At 44.2% G+C, this 16,165-nt stretch overlaps 1 protein-coding gene across 8 annotated transcripts in view; it reads right to left on the reverse strand.

The window, feature by feature from the left end:
• Window positions 1-16,165, reverse strand: part of MGAT5 (alpha-1,6-mannosylglycoprotein 6-beta-N-acetylglucosaminyltransferase) — a 334,005-nt gene that overhangs the window by 80,938 nt on the left and 236,902 nt on the right. For all 8 annotated transcript variants that reach the window (XM_033231703.1, XM_033231695.1, XM_033231697.1 and 5 more), the window contains one exon: window positions 13,240-13,373. In XM_033231703.1, coding sequence (XP_033087594.1) covers window positions 13,240-13,373 — 134 coding nt within the window. The remainder of the gene's footprint in view (window positions 1-13,239; window positions 13,374-16,165) is intronic.

The raw sequence follows: 16,165 nt of genomic DNA on the forward strand, positions 1-16,165 counted from the left end.
CATTCATACAGCCAACAGACACATGAAAAAATGCTCATCATCACTGGCCATCAGAGAAATGCAAATCAAAACCCCAATGAGATACCATCTCACACCAGTTAGAATGGCAATCATTAAAAAGTCAGGAAACAACAGGTGCTGGAGAGGATGTGGAGAAATAGGAACACTTTTACACTGTTGGTGGAACTGTAAACTAGTCCAACCATTGTGGAAAACAATGTGGCGATTCCTCAAGGATCTAGAACTAGAAATACCATTTGACCCAGCCATCCCATTACTGGGGATATACCCAAAGGATTTTAAGTCATGCTGCTATAAAGACACATGCACACGTATGTTTACTGCGGCACTATTCACAATAGCAAAGACTCGGAAACAACCCAAATGTCCATCAGTGACAGACTGGATTAAGAAAATGTGGCATATATACACCATGGAACACTATGCAGCCATAAAAAAGGATGAGCTCGTGTCCTTTGTAGGGACGTGGATGCAGCTGGAAACCATCATTCTCAGCAAACTATCTCAAGAACAGAAAACCAAACACTGCATGTTCTCACTCCTAGGTGGGAATTGAACAATGAGAACACCTGGACACGGGAAGGGGATCATCACACGCTGGGTGCTATTGCAGGGAGGGGGAGGAGGAAGGGATAGCATTAGGATATATACCTAACGTAAATGACGAGTTAATGGGTGCAGCACACCAACATGGCACATGTATACGTATGTAACAAACCTGCACGTTGTGCACATGTACCCTAGAACTTAAAGTATAATAAAAAAAAAAAAAAAAGAAAAGTTAGAGGGCACCAAACAACCATGAATTTTATGACTCCACTCTTTCATTAAACATTATAGAAGGAGTTTAGGTAAACTTGAGGAAAAAAAAAAAAAAAGAGGGAGAGAATCAAAGGCTGGCCAGCAGTACAAATTACAACTGAGTAGGGATAGCTCCAGCATTCCCTGGAGCTCTGCTGTCCCTCGAGGCTGGAGCAGGAGTCTTGATATATACAGTACAGTGGTACAATCTCAGCTCACTGCAGCCTTGACCTCCCGGTATTAAGCGATCCTCCCACCTCAGCTTCCTGAGTAGCTGGAACCACAGGCGCATATCATCACACCCAGCTAATTTATGTATTTTTAGAAGAGATAGGGTTTCACCAGGTTGCCCAGGCTGGTCTCAAACACCTAGGCTCAAGCGAGCCGCTCACCTCAGCCTTCCAAAGTACTGGGATTACAGGCATGAGTCACTGTGCCCAGGCTAGTCCTGATTATCTTGACTGCAGATGGACTCATTCAGCACTGAGGGCTGCATAGCCACCACCAGATTTTATGAGCATATATTGCATATATGATTTTTATTTAAGTATAAAATTGTGTATAGATGCTAAATATGGCTTTAGAAGCACAAATATTAAAAATATTTTCTAAACTGGTTTATCACTGCTTCTCAATGCCATAATACCCTTTCTTGCAATTGAAGGTTGAAATCTGCTTCCAACAAATATTCCACATTGTAAAATCTGCTCCCAATCTGTATTTTTTTTTCTTTTTCTTTTTTGAGACGGAGTCTTGCTCAGTCGCCCAGGCTGGAGTGCAGGTGCATGATCCCGGCTCACTGTAAGCTCTGCCTCCCAGGTTCACGCCATTCTCCTGCCTCAGCCTCTGGAGTAGCTGGGACTACAGGCACCTGCCACCATGCCCGGCTAATTTTTTTTTGTATTTTTAGTAGAGATGGGGTTTCACCATGTTAGCCAGGATGGTCTCAATCTCCTGACCTCGTGATCCACTCACCTGGACTTCCCAAAGTGCTGGGATTAGAGTCTGTATTTTTAATGTAAAACTCCAACAGCAAGCTCTGTTCTTGCAGGGCCTATGTTTCAAGGTGTCTATGACATGGATCTGCACTAATGTAGAAGGTTCTACAGGGTAAATCTCATAATTTTCATTTCTATCAAAAATTTAAGCACTCCAATTGGCATGGGAAGCCCCCAGATGCCAATCCATACTAACACTTCATATACTTGTTCTTCACAGCAGTGTAAACAGCCACCGGAAAGAGGTGAGGCTTCCTTTAACTGGCCCAACATATTCCACTGGCTTATATGAATCCCCCATCCTTCCCAGATTTGAGAATTGCTTCTCCACCTTCACTTTAAAATCATACATCTAACGTTGCTTCTCTCTGCAAGTAAAAGGCAGAAATCCACACACACCTCTGTTTCATTCTACTGCTGTGTTTTTGCTCCACTGGCTGATGTTTTAAACAATGGTTGATAAGGACCATAGAGAATTCGTTCCAAGGCTTCCTATTTTTGGTGTGTCTGAACCTCTAGCAGTGTCGCCAAGGAATGAACATTATTCTCCCAAGATGAAGCTGGAGCATCCTCAGGGATTTTCACCCTTGAACCAAATGAAGTCCCCAGTTCTCCTTCCCCAGCTGGGAAGCCTTCATCGAGTTGGGAGGGTGGCAGTGCCCTTGACTGTCTCTCCATGCCTGGACTGCACCACCTCAGGAGGGCTGAGATGCCACAAGGAACTCTGTGGGAACACTGGAGGGAGCACCCCAGTATCTCAGTATTGAACAGTGTGGCTATCGCCTGCCAGCCCAACAACCTGCTGTCCGGGATGGACCAGTGTAAGTCTATCTCCTCAATTTGTCACCATACTCTTAGAATAGGGACTATGCCTAGAAATCTCATCCAAACCATGTTTTCTTACAAGCTATACTTCAATAATGTTCTATTTAGGTGGAAAATCACATAATCAACACAATTACCTCATTCTTATAAATCAGTGCCCAATCATATTCAGTAGACCATGCCTTTCAGACTGTTTTAATTCAGAGGCATTAGAGTTCTGTCTCCCTTCAAGAACGCTCTCAACCCTTTCTTCACTTGAGGGGAACAATCTTGCAATGCTTTTCTAACAACCTTCCACACGGGTCCTCTGGCTCCTCTCCCTGTACTGCTCATCGTCTGGGCACCGAAGGCCCCTGGGTCACTATGTGAGACGCTGCCTCCTCCTTGTCCATGGAGAACAGCTTCCACACACTCGCACTTGCTCAGTGGCTTCTGTCCATGGGCAGCTGCCACCCTCTCTCTTTGCTCTCAGCAACTTCTTTTCCCATCCCTCAACACCACTGCTCCCATATCAGCTGCCAAACTGTTAGGGTTGGAGTAATAGTAAAAAGCCTCCAGGCAAATTACAACCACAACAGCTGTGTTTACTAAGAGCTACAAATGAACTCATCCCAGCGCTATTGGAGCAGGAAGGCAGTGATTCGGAACCTTCCAGAAGCACCCCACCCTCAGGATGTTCACTGGCTGCCTGAGCTTCCAGCTTCCCAAGCCAGCCCTGGCTTTCACAGGAGACCCTCTGCTGAGCCCCAAGAGCCTCTTTTCATCGACAGCAGTCTTGCATGTTTTCTTCTCACAGCTGCAGTGATTTGCACTTAGCTGTTTATGCTGCTGGGAGGGCGCCAGCCACCCATGCAATAAGCAACTGGCTAGTGGTTTTCATGCAGGGACACCAAGAAAACTACTCTCCATTCCCAGGTTTCTGGAACACCTCCCTAACCACCTGGGACAAAGGTCTAAGATTCTATCATCCATCATTCAAACCTTTGTACCATGAGTGGCCTGCTCTACAGTGTAAAGGTCACAGGAAAGGAAGGCTGAGAAGAATATGATTTATCCTAAAGGTGGACTGTTTCTTCTAAATGTCTGAGGCTTTGTTCTATCACCTATAAAACAGACACATGCTTCAAAAGGCTACGAGACAGTGCTTTAAAAGATGTAAAATTGAAAAAAAAATGCATTTGCATTCTTGGGTTAAAAGATAAGCATTCTTGAGAGATACATTACTGAAACCCATATCCATGTTTTGCACCCCACATGGATTTATGCGACTGGCTGTTATCATGGAAACAAGGGGGTAAGTCCTTGGAGGCCGTGCAGTTGGTCAGCTGTACTGGGAAGCAAAGGCTCTGAGCGCTGGATGTGGCCAAGGTAAAACGAGTGAATAGTGGAATAGCAAGTGTCTTCTACAGCCTGATGTGGTTGCTGGTTACATGGCAGTCATATACCACACATGGAAAGGAAGAGATTAAGGTTTTTCTGAACCAGGAAAATGGGTGGCTACCTAGTGTGGCATTTCCCAAGCCTGCCTGTTTGGAGCACCTGTTGGAACACACAGATTTCCTGGTCCCTTCCCTGGAAATTCTGACTATATGAGGGTGACAAGGGGCCCTGGCATGTGGATGCTGAACAAGTTCCCAGCTGGCACTTATGACCACGTAAGTTTTTTTTTTTTAAAACAAAACAAAACAAAACAAAACAACAACACAGACTTAGGTTCTAAGAATGAACTTCAACTTTCCTAAATCTCCCTGGAACACAGACTGGAAATCATCTTAGCAAAGAACCCCACACATCAATGCTATTCCAGAGGGCCATGTCAGAGTCCTGCCTGGACCTACAACCAAGATATTGCTTGGAACTGTAAGCTATGAGAAGCTCTACCAGTTGAGTTCTAAGGGGGAGTTTTTTCTCACAAGTGGGAAGAAGTCTACAGACTATTCCATTATCCAAGAGCAGGGAGCTGATAGGCTCCAAGTCCCACATTCAGGGCAGGTTGCCATGCATTCTTCCTAACCACGTCAAGCCCCAACCCAAAAGAAAACTGGCAGTCCCAAGCATGATTCAGTAGAAGCCACAGCAGCCCATATCTGGGCTGGGCTGTCAACTGTAAAGTGTCAGTGGGCTGGGCTCTGAAAGGAGAAAAAACTTACAGTCTACTATACAGATTTCAAGAATTTGGGGTTTCTACTGAAGCTGTATGCTGAAAAAGGAGCCTTGGTTTTATTTTCCTCTTACCCTTATGCCCCCAAACTCGATAAACTTTTATTTTTTTATTTTTATTTTTATTTTTGAGATGGGAGTCTCGCTCTGTGGCCCAGGATGGAGTGCAGTGGCACAATTTTGGCTCACTGCAACCTCCACCTCCTCGGTTCAAACAATTCTCTGCCTTAGCCTCCCGAGTAGCTGGGATTACAAGTGCCCACCACCATGTCCAGCTAATTTTTGTATTTTTAGTAGAGACGGGGTTTCACCATCTTGGCCAGGCTGGTCTTGAACTCCTGACCTCGTGATCCACCCTCCTCGGCCTCCGAAAGTCCTGGGATTACAGGCATGAGCCACCGCACCTGGCCTCTTGATAGACTTTTAAACAGGAGACTGAAAGCATGACTTGGCCTGGAACATAGAACTCGTTATTCAACTCAAAGCTTCTTCTGAAACCTCAGATTTCAGAATGATGCTGGGAGGGCGGCCAGATAAGGAAAGTAAGACGCAGAGGGCAAATGACTTCCGAGGACAAGTAGCCAATAAATGGCACAACAGAAATGAAAGTCTGGGCATCTTCTTTCCCATCCAAGGCTCCTCCAACTCCCTTACACCATGTCCAATCAGTGTCTCAGGGCTGAAATGGGTGCAAGAAGAGGAATGTGTGACAAGGAAACCTCATGGATCTAAGGCAATCGCATAAAGCTTGCTGAAACAGGGAATGGACCAGTAGGGTGATGACATCGGGTGAGGCTACCCTCAAGGTCCCATGGACTCCTAGTTCCACATTGATTCCTACTCACATACACTTACCAAACACTGACATGCTTACAAGGGGGTGCCACATGGGGTTATGTTATAGTCAGCATACAGCCAACACCATTAAAACAAATCCTTGAGGCTCCTGGACCATGGCTCTTAGAATCTTCAAAGCTAATGATTCAGTTCTGATGTTTCCCTTTGCATCTGATTTTTCCTCTGTCCTTCCTTGCCTGTTCCAATCTTATCCTTGAATTTAGAGAACAGGCTCTGTGATGTGAGTGCACTTTATCATGTGCCAGGCACAGGTAACCACGGCTTGGTGAGTGGCTGCCCCCGGGGGCTCACCATTGCCACTGGTGCCACTGCCACTCCCTGCCTCTGGAAAGCACCATCTCCAAGGGATCATGAAAAGATCTTTTCTGACTTTTCCCCCAGGGGAAATAAGCAGGAGACACATGATTTTCTAATTTTTAACATTCTTCTGGTTGGAACCAGAACAAATAGCTATGATCACATCAGACTTTCCAGTAAATCCAACAAAACTGATTCCAACTTTGTTATTTCAAAATATATGCCAATTTGACTTAGGGTGGGTTTAAATTTATCTGGTTTATTTATCTCTATATTATCTGGGCAGAGAAGCCTGGCTAAGCAGCCTGAAGAACAAAACAGAATGACAAGGTTTAAGCTACTTACAAAAATGTGTTCTTTCAAGGGTTTCAGTACATTCTTTAATCACAAAGGTCTTGGGTGGTTCATTAAAGCAATGAGCTAAGAGCAGTTAATTTCTACTATGAAACAAAATGGCATTTCCCCAAATGACTCCCATTTTCAATTTTGCATTAATTTAAACTAAGCCCAAGTCAACCAAATTAGTAAGCTAGATAATTACATAGTTTTCAGAATGGGATTCTATCTCAGATGCAGCAGTCACCTAGTCTAGAGACTTTAACCACCCTTTTCCCCAGTTAAATCTTACTGGAAGGCCAAAGGCCAAATCTATGCCATAGATATATGAGAACTGCTCTGTTGAGGCAGGGCCCATCCTGTGTGGCTGCTCCTTGACCCACCTACAATAGCAGACCCCAGGGCTCCAAAAACACACAGGTGAATAATTACTGATCTCATCCAGGAGTTGTCAAATTTTGTCTGTAAAGGATAAGAAATTTCTAGACTTGGCAAATTTCTAGACTTTATGGGAACACATAAAATCTGCCTCATTCATACACAGACACACACACACTTATAATGTGAAAACCATAAAGCTATCACCACAGCCAAGACAGCAAACATATCCATCTCTCCTCCTCTCCCCTCCCTAAGCATGTGTGGGTGTATATATACACACACACACTTACAATGTAAAACCCATAAAGCTATCACCACACCTAAGACAGCAAACATATCCATCTCTCCTCTTCTCCCCTCCCTAAGCAACCAATGACCTGTTTTTGGTCACTATGGATTGGTTTGCATTTTGTAGAGTTTTATATGTATAATATACACAGAATCAAACAGTATAAATGCTCCTCTTATTTTGAAGTCATCCATGTTGTTGTGCATAATAATTCATTCTTTTTTTAAACCAATACCTTCATTTATGCGAGCGAGGAAAGTGAGGTTGGAATGGGACCACAGCCAAGTTCCCATTGCCCTGTGCAGCATCTTGTTCCCGTGCCATCTCCCTGCTAATCTCACAAGAGGTTTAGAAAAACTCTTGAAGCCTCTATGGGGTCTGGGGAATGTGCATGTGTAGCTCTGTTCCTTTTCCACCAGACTCCCTTCTTCTTGTCTCCCTGGGGTCAGCAGAGAACACAGGAGAGTGTCCTAGGCAGAAAGCATTCTAAGTTGTATCCCAGGTTCCATGGATAAACAGTAATTTAAGCTAAACCTAGGGGAGATTCATACAGTCTTTAAGTAGTTTCCGAGTGCCTACATTGTGCCAGGCAGCTGGGTAAGCAAAACAGGCGCAATTCCTACTCTCTCAGAGTTTATAGTCTAGTAAGGAAGAGAGATTGACAACAAAAGATAATTATATGATTACAAGATGATTCAAATGATATAAAAGGAATAAACAGGGTGCTATGCTAGGGAGGGGGAGGGGTGACATCTGGTTGAGGCACAAGTGTGGAACAGGGTGGTCTTGGTGGCTCCAGGTGGGGTGAGCCAGGACAGGCAGCAGTCATTAAAGAGGGTGGTAGCCCCTGGTGGAATGGGTGACACACAGGACCCCTGTGGCTACAGTCCAGGAGCCAGAGAGGAGTAGGTACAGAGCAGGAGTGGCTGGCTTCAGAGAACCTCTCTAAAACACACTACCCTGACTGGATTTCACTGTAAAGGTAAGGTGTTCTAAGTGTGAAATGAAGTCATTGCAGAGTCTGAGCAAAGGAGTAGCACGATTCAATCTGCATTTTAGAAAAGATCACTCTGGCTGCTGCTGTATGGAGAATAAAGTAGAAAAGGGCAGGAGTGGGGGAAGTGGGGTCACATTTCTGAAAGTTCTGCTGCCTGATTTCTCAGGCATATAGGAAAGGGATCATATGTCATTTCAGGGGATGCTTTAAAACCACAACGTCTTTGAAGTCTAGATAAAAAGGAACTTTTCAACTTTAGTTAAGACTGGTTGACTTTGGTTGTTGCCAAGGTAGGTGAGGGCTGGACCACACCAGGCCCTGGGGCCTGGAGCTGGAAACTATTTGAAATGCTCATATCAGGCTTATTTACTCTACAGAACTGGCTGCAAGGCTGTTGCTGACTTGGCGATCCTGCGGTGAGCAGCCAGGAGAAACATTTTACCTGTGATGCCAGTATTTGCTCAGGGCTGCTGCTGTACACTTAGCTCACCCAGAGAGACCTTCCTTCCCAGCTTTAGAATCCTGCTGTAACCACAGACCCACTCCCTCCAGGGTAGTGGCGGTGGAGCAGCTCCATGGAACTATTGGCAGCAGGGAGGCAAGTCTCCCAGAGGAGAGCTCAGAGCCCTGACCCTGCTTCGGACTTGGCCATGTCACTCTCCCTCTTTGAGCCAGCTCCTCATCTACACACCAGGACGGTTAAGGAAGATAACGGCTGCCCTTGTTTCCTTAAAAGGCATCAGCCTGTACCACCTTAAATGATGGCTGTGAAGGGCTCCAAGAAGCAGAAACACCACACAGATTCAAGGCTCTTTTATTATCAATGCATTAGTTACTAAAAAAGCACTACCTTTTGCTGAATGCCTACAAAGAGGTACCAGGCTCAACGCCTGGAGCTCCATCTCTAGAGTGATCAGGATTTCAGTTAAGTTACACTTCACTTTTCCACGTATTGGCTATCCACCAGCCTCAATCATACAGAAGAATATAATCAAGAACCCTGAAAAAGACCTCTAATGAGATCCATGCCGGGGACTGTTGGCCAATGTTCTGAGAGAGACTTGGTTTACTTGGGATGTGGCATAATTCAGGGGTCAGAAAACTTTTCCCAGGAAAGGCCAGAGATTAAATATTTTAAGGCTTTGTGGGTCATACAGTCTGCCACAATTACCTAACTCTACAATTTTAGTGCAAAAGCAGCCACGGACAAGGAATGGCCATGGCCATCTTCCAGTAAAATGTAATTGACAAAAACAGATGTTGGGCTAGATTTGGTCCACAGGCTAGAGTTTGCCAACCACTTACATAGATTAAGAATTACAATTCAAGTATCACTGGGCAGGCTTATACTTTCCATTTCCTCACAGGATAGAATTCCCTGGCTCACCTCTCCACCAATTCCCATCGCAGCATTTCCTATCTGGCCCCAATAATGACATTAATAAGAGCAGCAAACATGTATTTAGACATACTGTGCACCAGCTAAGTAATGTACCCAACCTTAGGCAGCTGGTGGCCCAGTCAGGATTTGAACCCAGTCATCCATCTCCAAGTCTATGATTACACTGCCCAGCGGCACCTGAAGGTACAAACCAGGACAGCAGGACACAAGGAAGACAGTGTGTCTCTCACCTCCTCTTACAGTCCACTGCTCACCACAGCTTTACCTGGCTCTTGGGGCTAGGTGGCAGAGATCAGAAGTAGCAAGGTCTACAAATATGAAAGTGAGAATGAGGGTGACTGAACTAGGCACCCACAGTAGCAAAAAGTGACAGGTAGCAGTCTGACAAGAGCAGCAGGTAGACAAAGGTTAAGTAGAAAATAGGAGTTATTTATTTGCGAATCGGTCAGCTACTTTGTGCCACACACTGTACACATTCCAACTATCCTAAGACCTTGCTGCTCAAAGCATGCTCTTCTAACAGCCCATCGGTATCACCTGGATGCTTGTGAGAAAGAGTCTTGGTCTCATCCCAGGTATGAACCAGAATCTGCATTTTAACAAGATCCTCAGGTGATGTGTGTATTAGTAAGGCCGAGAAGCCAGCAGCTATTACTGTCCCAACTTTACAGGCTAGGAACCTGAGGCTCAGGACAGTCAACCACCTTACACGTGGTTAAGTTGCGAGTCTGAATCCCAATGTGTAATTCAGAGGCAACTCTTGTTCTCCTGGCGTGGTCAAAGAAAGGCCTCCAGGACATTTACCTTAGCAGCGATCTTGCATTAACTTGTAATAAGATCATAGTAGGATCATGAAAACATAAGATACTAACCCTGCACCAGCACTTGAAAATTCAGTTATGCTCAGGATACTATTTTTAAAGAAACACAGAAATTAAAGTAATATAGTTAACACTTCAATTCCCATATTTCAAAAATCTCTTTTTACAAAGTTGATCAATTTTCCATTTCTGATGACTTTATTTAAAAGAATGTAGAAGGATTTTGAATTTGACCATACTGGATAGACTGCTGTTCTTCTGGGCACACCTCTAGTGTTAGCAGGAGTGGATCATTAGATGGTCTCAGAGGTAGAGGTCAGGGACCCAGAACTCTAGGTTCCTGAGGTAAGAAGAGAGACTTGTATTTGGGATCAGGCTGTTAGCAGTCTCATTTGACATGAAGGGGCTTGGGCAGAGGTGGTTCCTAAGTTGATACCCTTGGGATTCTGGAATCTGATGGCAAGATTCCCCTCCCCACCTCAACCTCCCCATCATGGACTATAACATCAGGACAAGACCATTGAGTACCTTGGTCATCAATCTGGGGACAAGAGATTAAAGGACAAGTTCACTCCTCCTTAGCTTGTATATTTAATAGACTTGTTTTTCTTGATAGGCATTTAGTATCTAGTATTTTAGTAGGTATACTGATATGACTATAGGAACAGAGCACTCAGATACTGCAATTCATGTGAAAACTTTATAGGATTTTTCACCTTCTTGGGCTTTTTTCAGCACAGAATGCCAGAAGTAATAAAATTGAAGTAACACCCAGGATTTTTGGGTGTTATTACTCAGGCAAAGATGAACGTGGACACACTGCAACCCAACCTTTTGTAGTCTTTAGGTGACGCATGGCACAGGTACACAGAAGCTTGGGCACACATGGAGTTTTAACACCTCAAAACATGGACAGATTTCTAAATCTCACTCCAGATCACTTGAGCAACATGGTTAATGCTTTTGGGATTCCTTTTTTTTTTTTTTGAGATGGAGTTTCGCTCTTGTTGCCCAGGCTGGAGTACAATGGCGTGATCTCAGCTCACTGCAACATCCACCTCCCAGATACAATGGATTCTCCTGTCTCATCTTCCCAAGTAGCTCAGATTACAGGTGCCCGCCACCATGCCTGGTTAATTGTTTTATATTTAGTAGAGATGAGTTTTCACCATGTTAGGCTGGTCGCAAACTCCTGACCTCAGGTGATCCACCTGCCTCGGCCTCCCAACGTGCTGGGATTACAGGTGTGAGCCACCGTGCCTGGCCTCGGTATTCTTACTGGCACAGAAAAGTCACCCTTTTAGTGGCAGTATTAATTTATCCAAAACAGGTGACCAAAATCTTTCAGAACCAATTTATTGTTTTGTTTTTCCAGGGAAAGGGAAAAAGTTGCCAAAGGGTGCTAGGAGGTAGCTGCACTTGGCCCCCAAAGAAAGTGATATAATTTCTGTATCAAGTCCACACGGACATGCAAGCTATCTTCTTCAAGCAGGTGCAGAGGCTTTTCTTTAAAAGCCACAGTCTGCCTACAACTAATGCCATAAACCATTAATTTCATGAACAAGCTGAGCATGAGAACACCTAATATGCCTGTTTTAACCCAAGTCTGGCTGAAAGTCAGCTGGAAAATGCACTATCAACACAGGACACATTTTTACACAAGGACAGCAACACAAATTTATGGGACCATCTTCGATAGCCATTTACAATCTAGATTAACTTTCATTTTACTTGAGACAACAAAGTATGGCATAACATACAGAGGAAACATTCTTACCAGCCGGGGGTTTTTCACCCTTGGCATTACTGGTATTTTGTGCCAGGGGCCATCCCATTCATTGTAGGACATGTACAGCATCCCTGGCCTCTACCCACTACATGCTTGTAGCACCACTGACCAGACATCACAACCAAAATTGTCTCTAGACACTGTCAAATGTTCCCTGGGCATAGGGGGATCGGTAAATAAAATAGTCTGCAGCTGAGAACTACTGTACTAAGCAAAGACAAAGGTCTAGCTGTTTAAGACAGAGTTGTCTGGAATTAAATCTGCCTCCTTGGAGATGGGCTGATCTCATCATCCCTTTGGTGTAGTCAGCACCTTAGAGCTGGTGGGTAGGGCACTGCTTTTCCTTTTCTGAACACAGGGTCAGAAAAGCAGTACCAACGAATTCTTTATCCTGTACATCACCTGTACTCCTTCAGTTGTAGGGTTCCTAACTTCCTTGGTTAGGAAGTAACATAAGACCACAGTCTGTGATCATTCAAGAAAGCAATTAATTCTTATATTTAGGAAGAGGCACGCTGTGAGCTCCTGAAGACTTCTATCTTCTAAAAAACATTTCCTCAAAAAAAAAATTATGACATTTGCCTATTGAGGCAGACTTCACACATAAAAAGATCTGCATTACCTGTCAACAGGTCACATCCAATCTGGTTCCTCTCCTGTTACACTTTCCCCAGATGGACTCTGGAAATCAACTTAGGAGGGCCAAGGGGCCCAAGGCTTTTGGAAAACTTGGTTTGGTCTGTAGCCAAGAGTGCTGTTTCAGCCAAGACCTCCCTGAACAAACTGCCTATAGTCAGCCTCAGCAAGAGTTTACTTTCCACGTCAGGTGAGTAGTGACTACAGCCAAGAGGATGTGAAGGCCACTGCATTTCCCAGGAAAGGGAGCTGCCTACCTCCACAGACTACCTCCCAGAAGCAGAGGGAGACTCCCCTCGGTAAAGTTTCTCCCTGTGCAGTACCTTGCTCCAGAAAGATATTCAACCCCTGGAGGGCCCTGGCTCTCAGAAGCAAGTACAAGGTGTGAAGGCAGCTAGAATGTGTCTCTTCTGAGTGAAGGGGGCTGTTGTATAGCCACTACCAGAAGAGCAGGTACAGCCTTGGTTAGAAACCCAAATGCTGAGCAACTGAATCCTTGCACATTCTTGTTTATGTCTAAGTAGATCCCATTAAGCCCTGGGCACTTGGCTTGACTACTCCCTGGATCAAAGTTAAATTACCCAACAAGCTTCTTTTCAGAGACAGACACACGCACAGACTGACTCACCTTCCAGAAGCTATCCACTTTGCCATACACAAGGGACTGGTTCTGCCTTTTGATTTCATTAATGTGGTGGATGTCACTGGAGTTCAGGTGCTGCTCGACCACAAACCCCAGAAAGCTGTTGTCTGGGGTATGAGCTGGTGTGCAAAGAAATGGAGAGGACAGTTAGTGTCCAATCAGCAAGAAGAAACAACAATCACATATTTAACACAGGCCATCTTACCCATAACAAAATGTTTTCATCTTACCCTGTTCTTTCTTACACCTGAGGGAGGTGAGGGATTGCTCTCTCCCACAGGTTCCCAGTAAAACCATCATAAGAATACTTCTCTCTAGGATGGATTAACCTGAACCAAAACCTGCTCTTTTTAGGGAAAATACATCTGTCTGAAAATCATTAAGCTGTGTATTCTCTTCCTTGTTGCTTCAGAATAAGGCTACTGTCCATTTCCCAGCAGAAATGCTCTCACCCAGGTTTCACCACCCACTGGCCAGAAATCTGTAGGGGGCAGGGCTGATCGGGAGTTCTGAATAGGCGCAGAGCCCCCATGTAACTGAATCTGACTCCAGCTGTGTTTTTCACCCAGCTACATAACAAGAGGTTTAGGGATAGAGTGATGAATAATCCCCAGAACCTTTCATCTCCTCTAAGAATTACTCACTCATAAAAGATGTAATTATGGGGGGTTATATTGAACAGGTGCATGGAATGAAGACCGAATAAAAGGTAAAGCTTGCTGGGGCACAAACCACTCCAAAAAAAACCCAACCACTGCAAAGGAATACTGTCTACAGAGTATGCTATTCTGGAAAAGAAAATTTTGGATTTCTCTCATTTGGGTTCTGTAACTTCTCTAACACTTGACCAAGGGGGACAGCAACCCCACACCCTCTCCAAACATCTGCATCTCGTGCCTGTAATTTTAAAAGGCATTTCACCAGCAAGTGACAATCAGAAAATAATTCTCTCTGGATTAAACAGAGACCCTCTTCTCCTTTACCTTCATTCTGTCAAGAGAAATCTCAGTTTTTCAGGAGATGAGCCTGCAGAGACCATGTGCGGCTGATATTAAATGAAGCAACTGCTCTGCTTGGCTCTGACCTGAATAGAACAGCTATAAATAACATGAAACCAAATTCCTCCTGGTAAATTGAGATATACACAAGATTCTGAAAAGTCCACACACTGCAACCTTAACCACATCCATTCATAGGTAGGTGGTCAGCAAATAGAGAAAGCTGGTCCCTTCATCTCGTTCTGGTTGTCCTAGGACTGAGGAGCGGTTTCCCAGGCTTGTAGCAGCACAGAAATCCTTTCAGACAGACAGATGGGAAAAGGCGAGCCTGCAGCACAGGCCTAGGACTCCGATGCCCAGACTACAATGTCACCCACCATGCATGCAGGGGAACATGATGAAGAAGGGACACTGGCAGGAAGTCCTGAGCTGTGGAAATGCACAAGCCATGTAAATACTGTGTTGTCACCCTCTGTTTCCTAATGGGGGTGACAGAATGAGGAGATAATAGGGTTGTGACTGGGGAGTTGTGTTCAGTCTGGCCAATCTGTTATTTCATTTCTGCATTTTTGAACAAGTGCCCAGAGGCAATGGCAATGGCTGCAGTTGGCTGGAAAGTAAATTACTGAATAAATTCTACTGCCAACAAGAGGCAATGGTTGTTTTTCCTACCCCTTTTGAGGAGCTGAGGGCACAGGGAATTTTCAAGGATTAGCGGGGACAGGAACACAGCCTGTGTGTATTATCAGTGTTACGGTGCAGCTTAAAATATTTCTTTGTAAAATTTTTTGTTAATTCTAAAATTTTTGAACTCAAACCTGACACTCTACTTCAGGATCAGGTGTTTTTAAATTTTTTTTTTTCAGAAAATTTACATGGTGATTAAAGCATGATGCTTGAAATATTTGTTTCTGAAATATAGTCATTTAGTCCTTAGGTAGGCACTTAAATAATCCAGCAAGTAAAACAATGGGTTTTATTTCATATTATAATATATTAATGCATAGTAAAAAATAAAATGCTTTAGCTACCCAAATGAAAAAATACATATATGTAACACTCTTGTGTGAAAGATTCTCCTAGCTTCTAGCTTGACTGGTGGGAGGGAGAAGTAAATATCAGAAAAACTTGTGAGGAATGGTGGGCTTTTGCTGCTATGACTATAATTTGGTATTCAATCAACTCTGACACTATGAATTTCACATCTAAACTCTCTTCTGTGTTTTCATCCAAACACTTTAACTCCTGTCTCACCTTGTGGAACGTTAACTTGGGGATCAACAACCTGCAAGTGTGGTTTAAAGGACCTCAGGTGAGACTTGAGAGTTACAAACAGTATCACCACATTTAATGAGCCAAAGCCTGAGCACTCTGACCTCTACATGCCTTCTCCTCCCAGGTGACTCTAAACTTGCCACAGGACACTAAACCTTGACCACATAAGGGTCTGCACAGCTGTGATTCGCCCCAGCAGGTGATTCTGAAGTAACTACGGGTCCAGTGTGGCTTGCTTCCAAGGATCTGAACACCAGCTGGAGCCTGCCTGGTAACATCTGCCGAGAGCGCCCTGGTCTTATCACAAGTGTTCTTAATGGTGCTTATAATAAATCAAAAGCCACAAGTCCAGGAGGATATTATCTGAAATGTCCATTTCATTGAGTTCAAATTTCAGGCCAACCTTTCTTTTTTGCTCTGCCTTAGGAAGGGAACAGAGACTTTTATTGTGTTGGGAGGGATTCAAAGAGAAGGTATTTACATTTTAAGGTAAATCAAACAAATCTCAAACAGGATGCAGGAAATCCTGTACTTTCAGTAATACCTCCATCCCAGAGGATAAACAAATGTGATTTTTTTTTTTTTTTTTGAGGCGGAGTCTCGCTCTGTCGCCCGGACTGGAGTGCAGTGGCCAGATC

Source organism: Trachypithecus francoisi, unplaced genomic scaffold (genome assembly GCF_009764315.1).
Source record: "Trachypithecus francoisi isolate TF-2019V2 unplaced genomic scaffold, Tfra_2.0 Lachesis_group13, whole genome shotgun sequence".
NCBI classification, from domain to species: Eukaryota; Metazoa; Chordata; class Mammalia; order Primates; family Cercopithecidae; genus Trachypithecus; species Trachypithecus francoisi.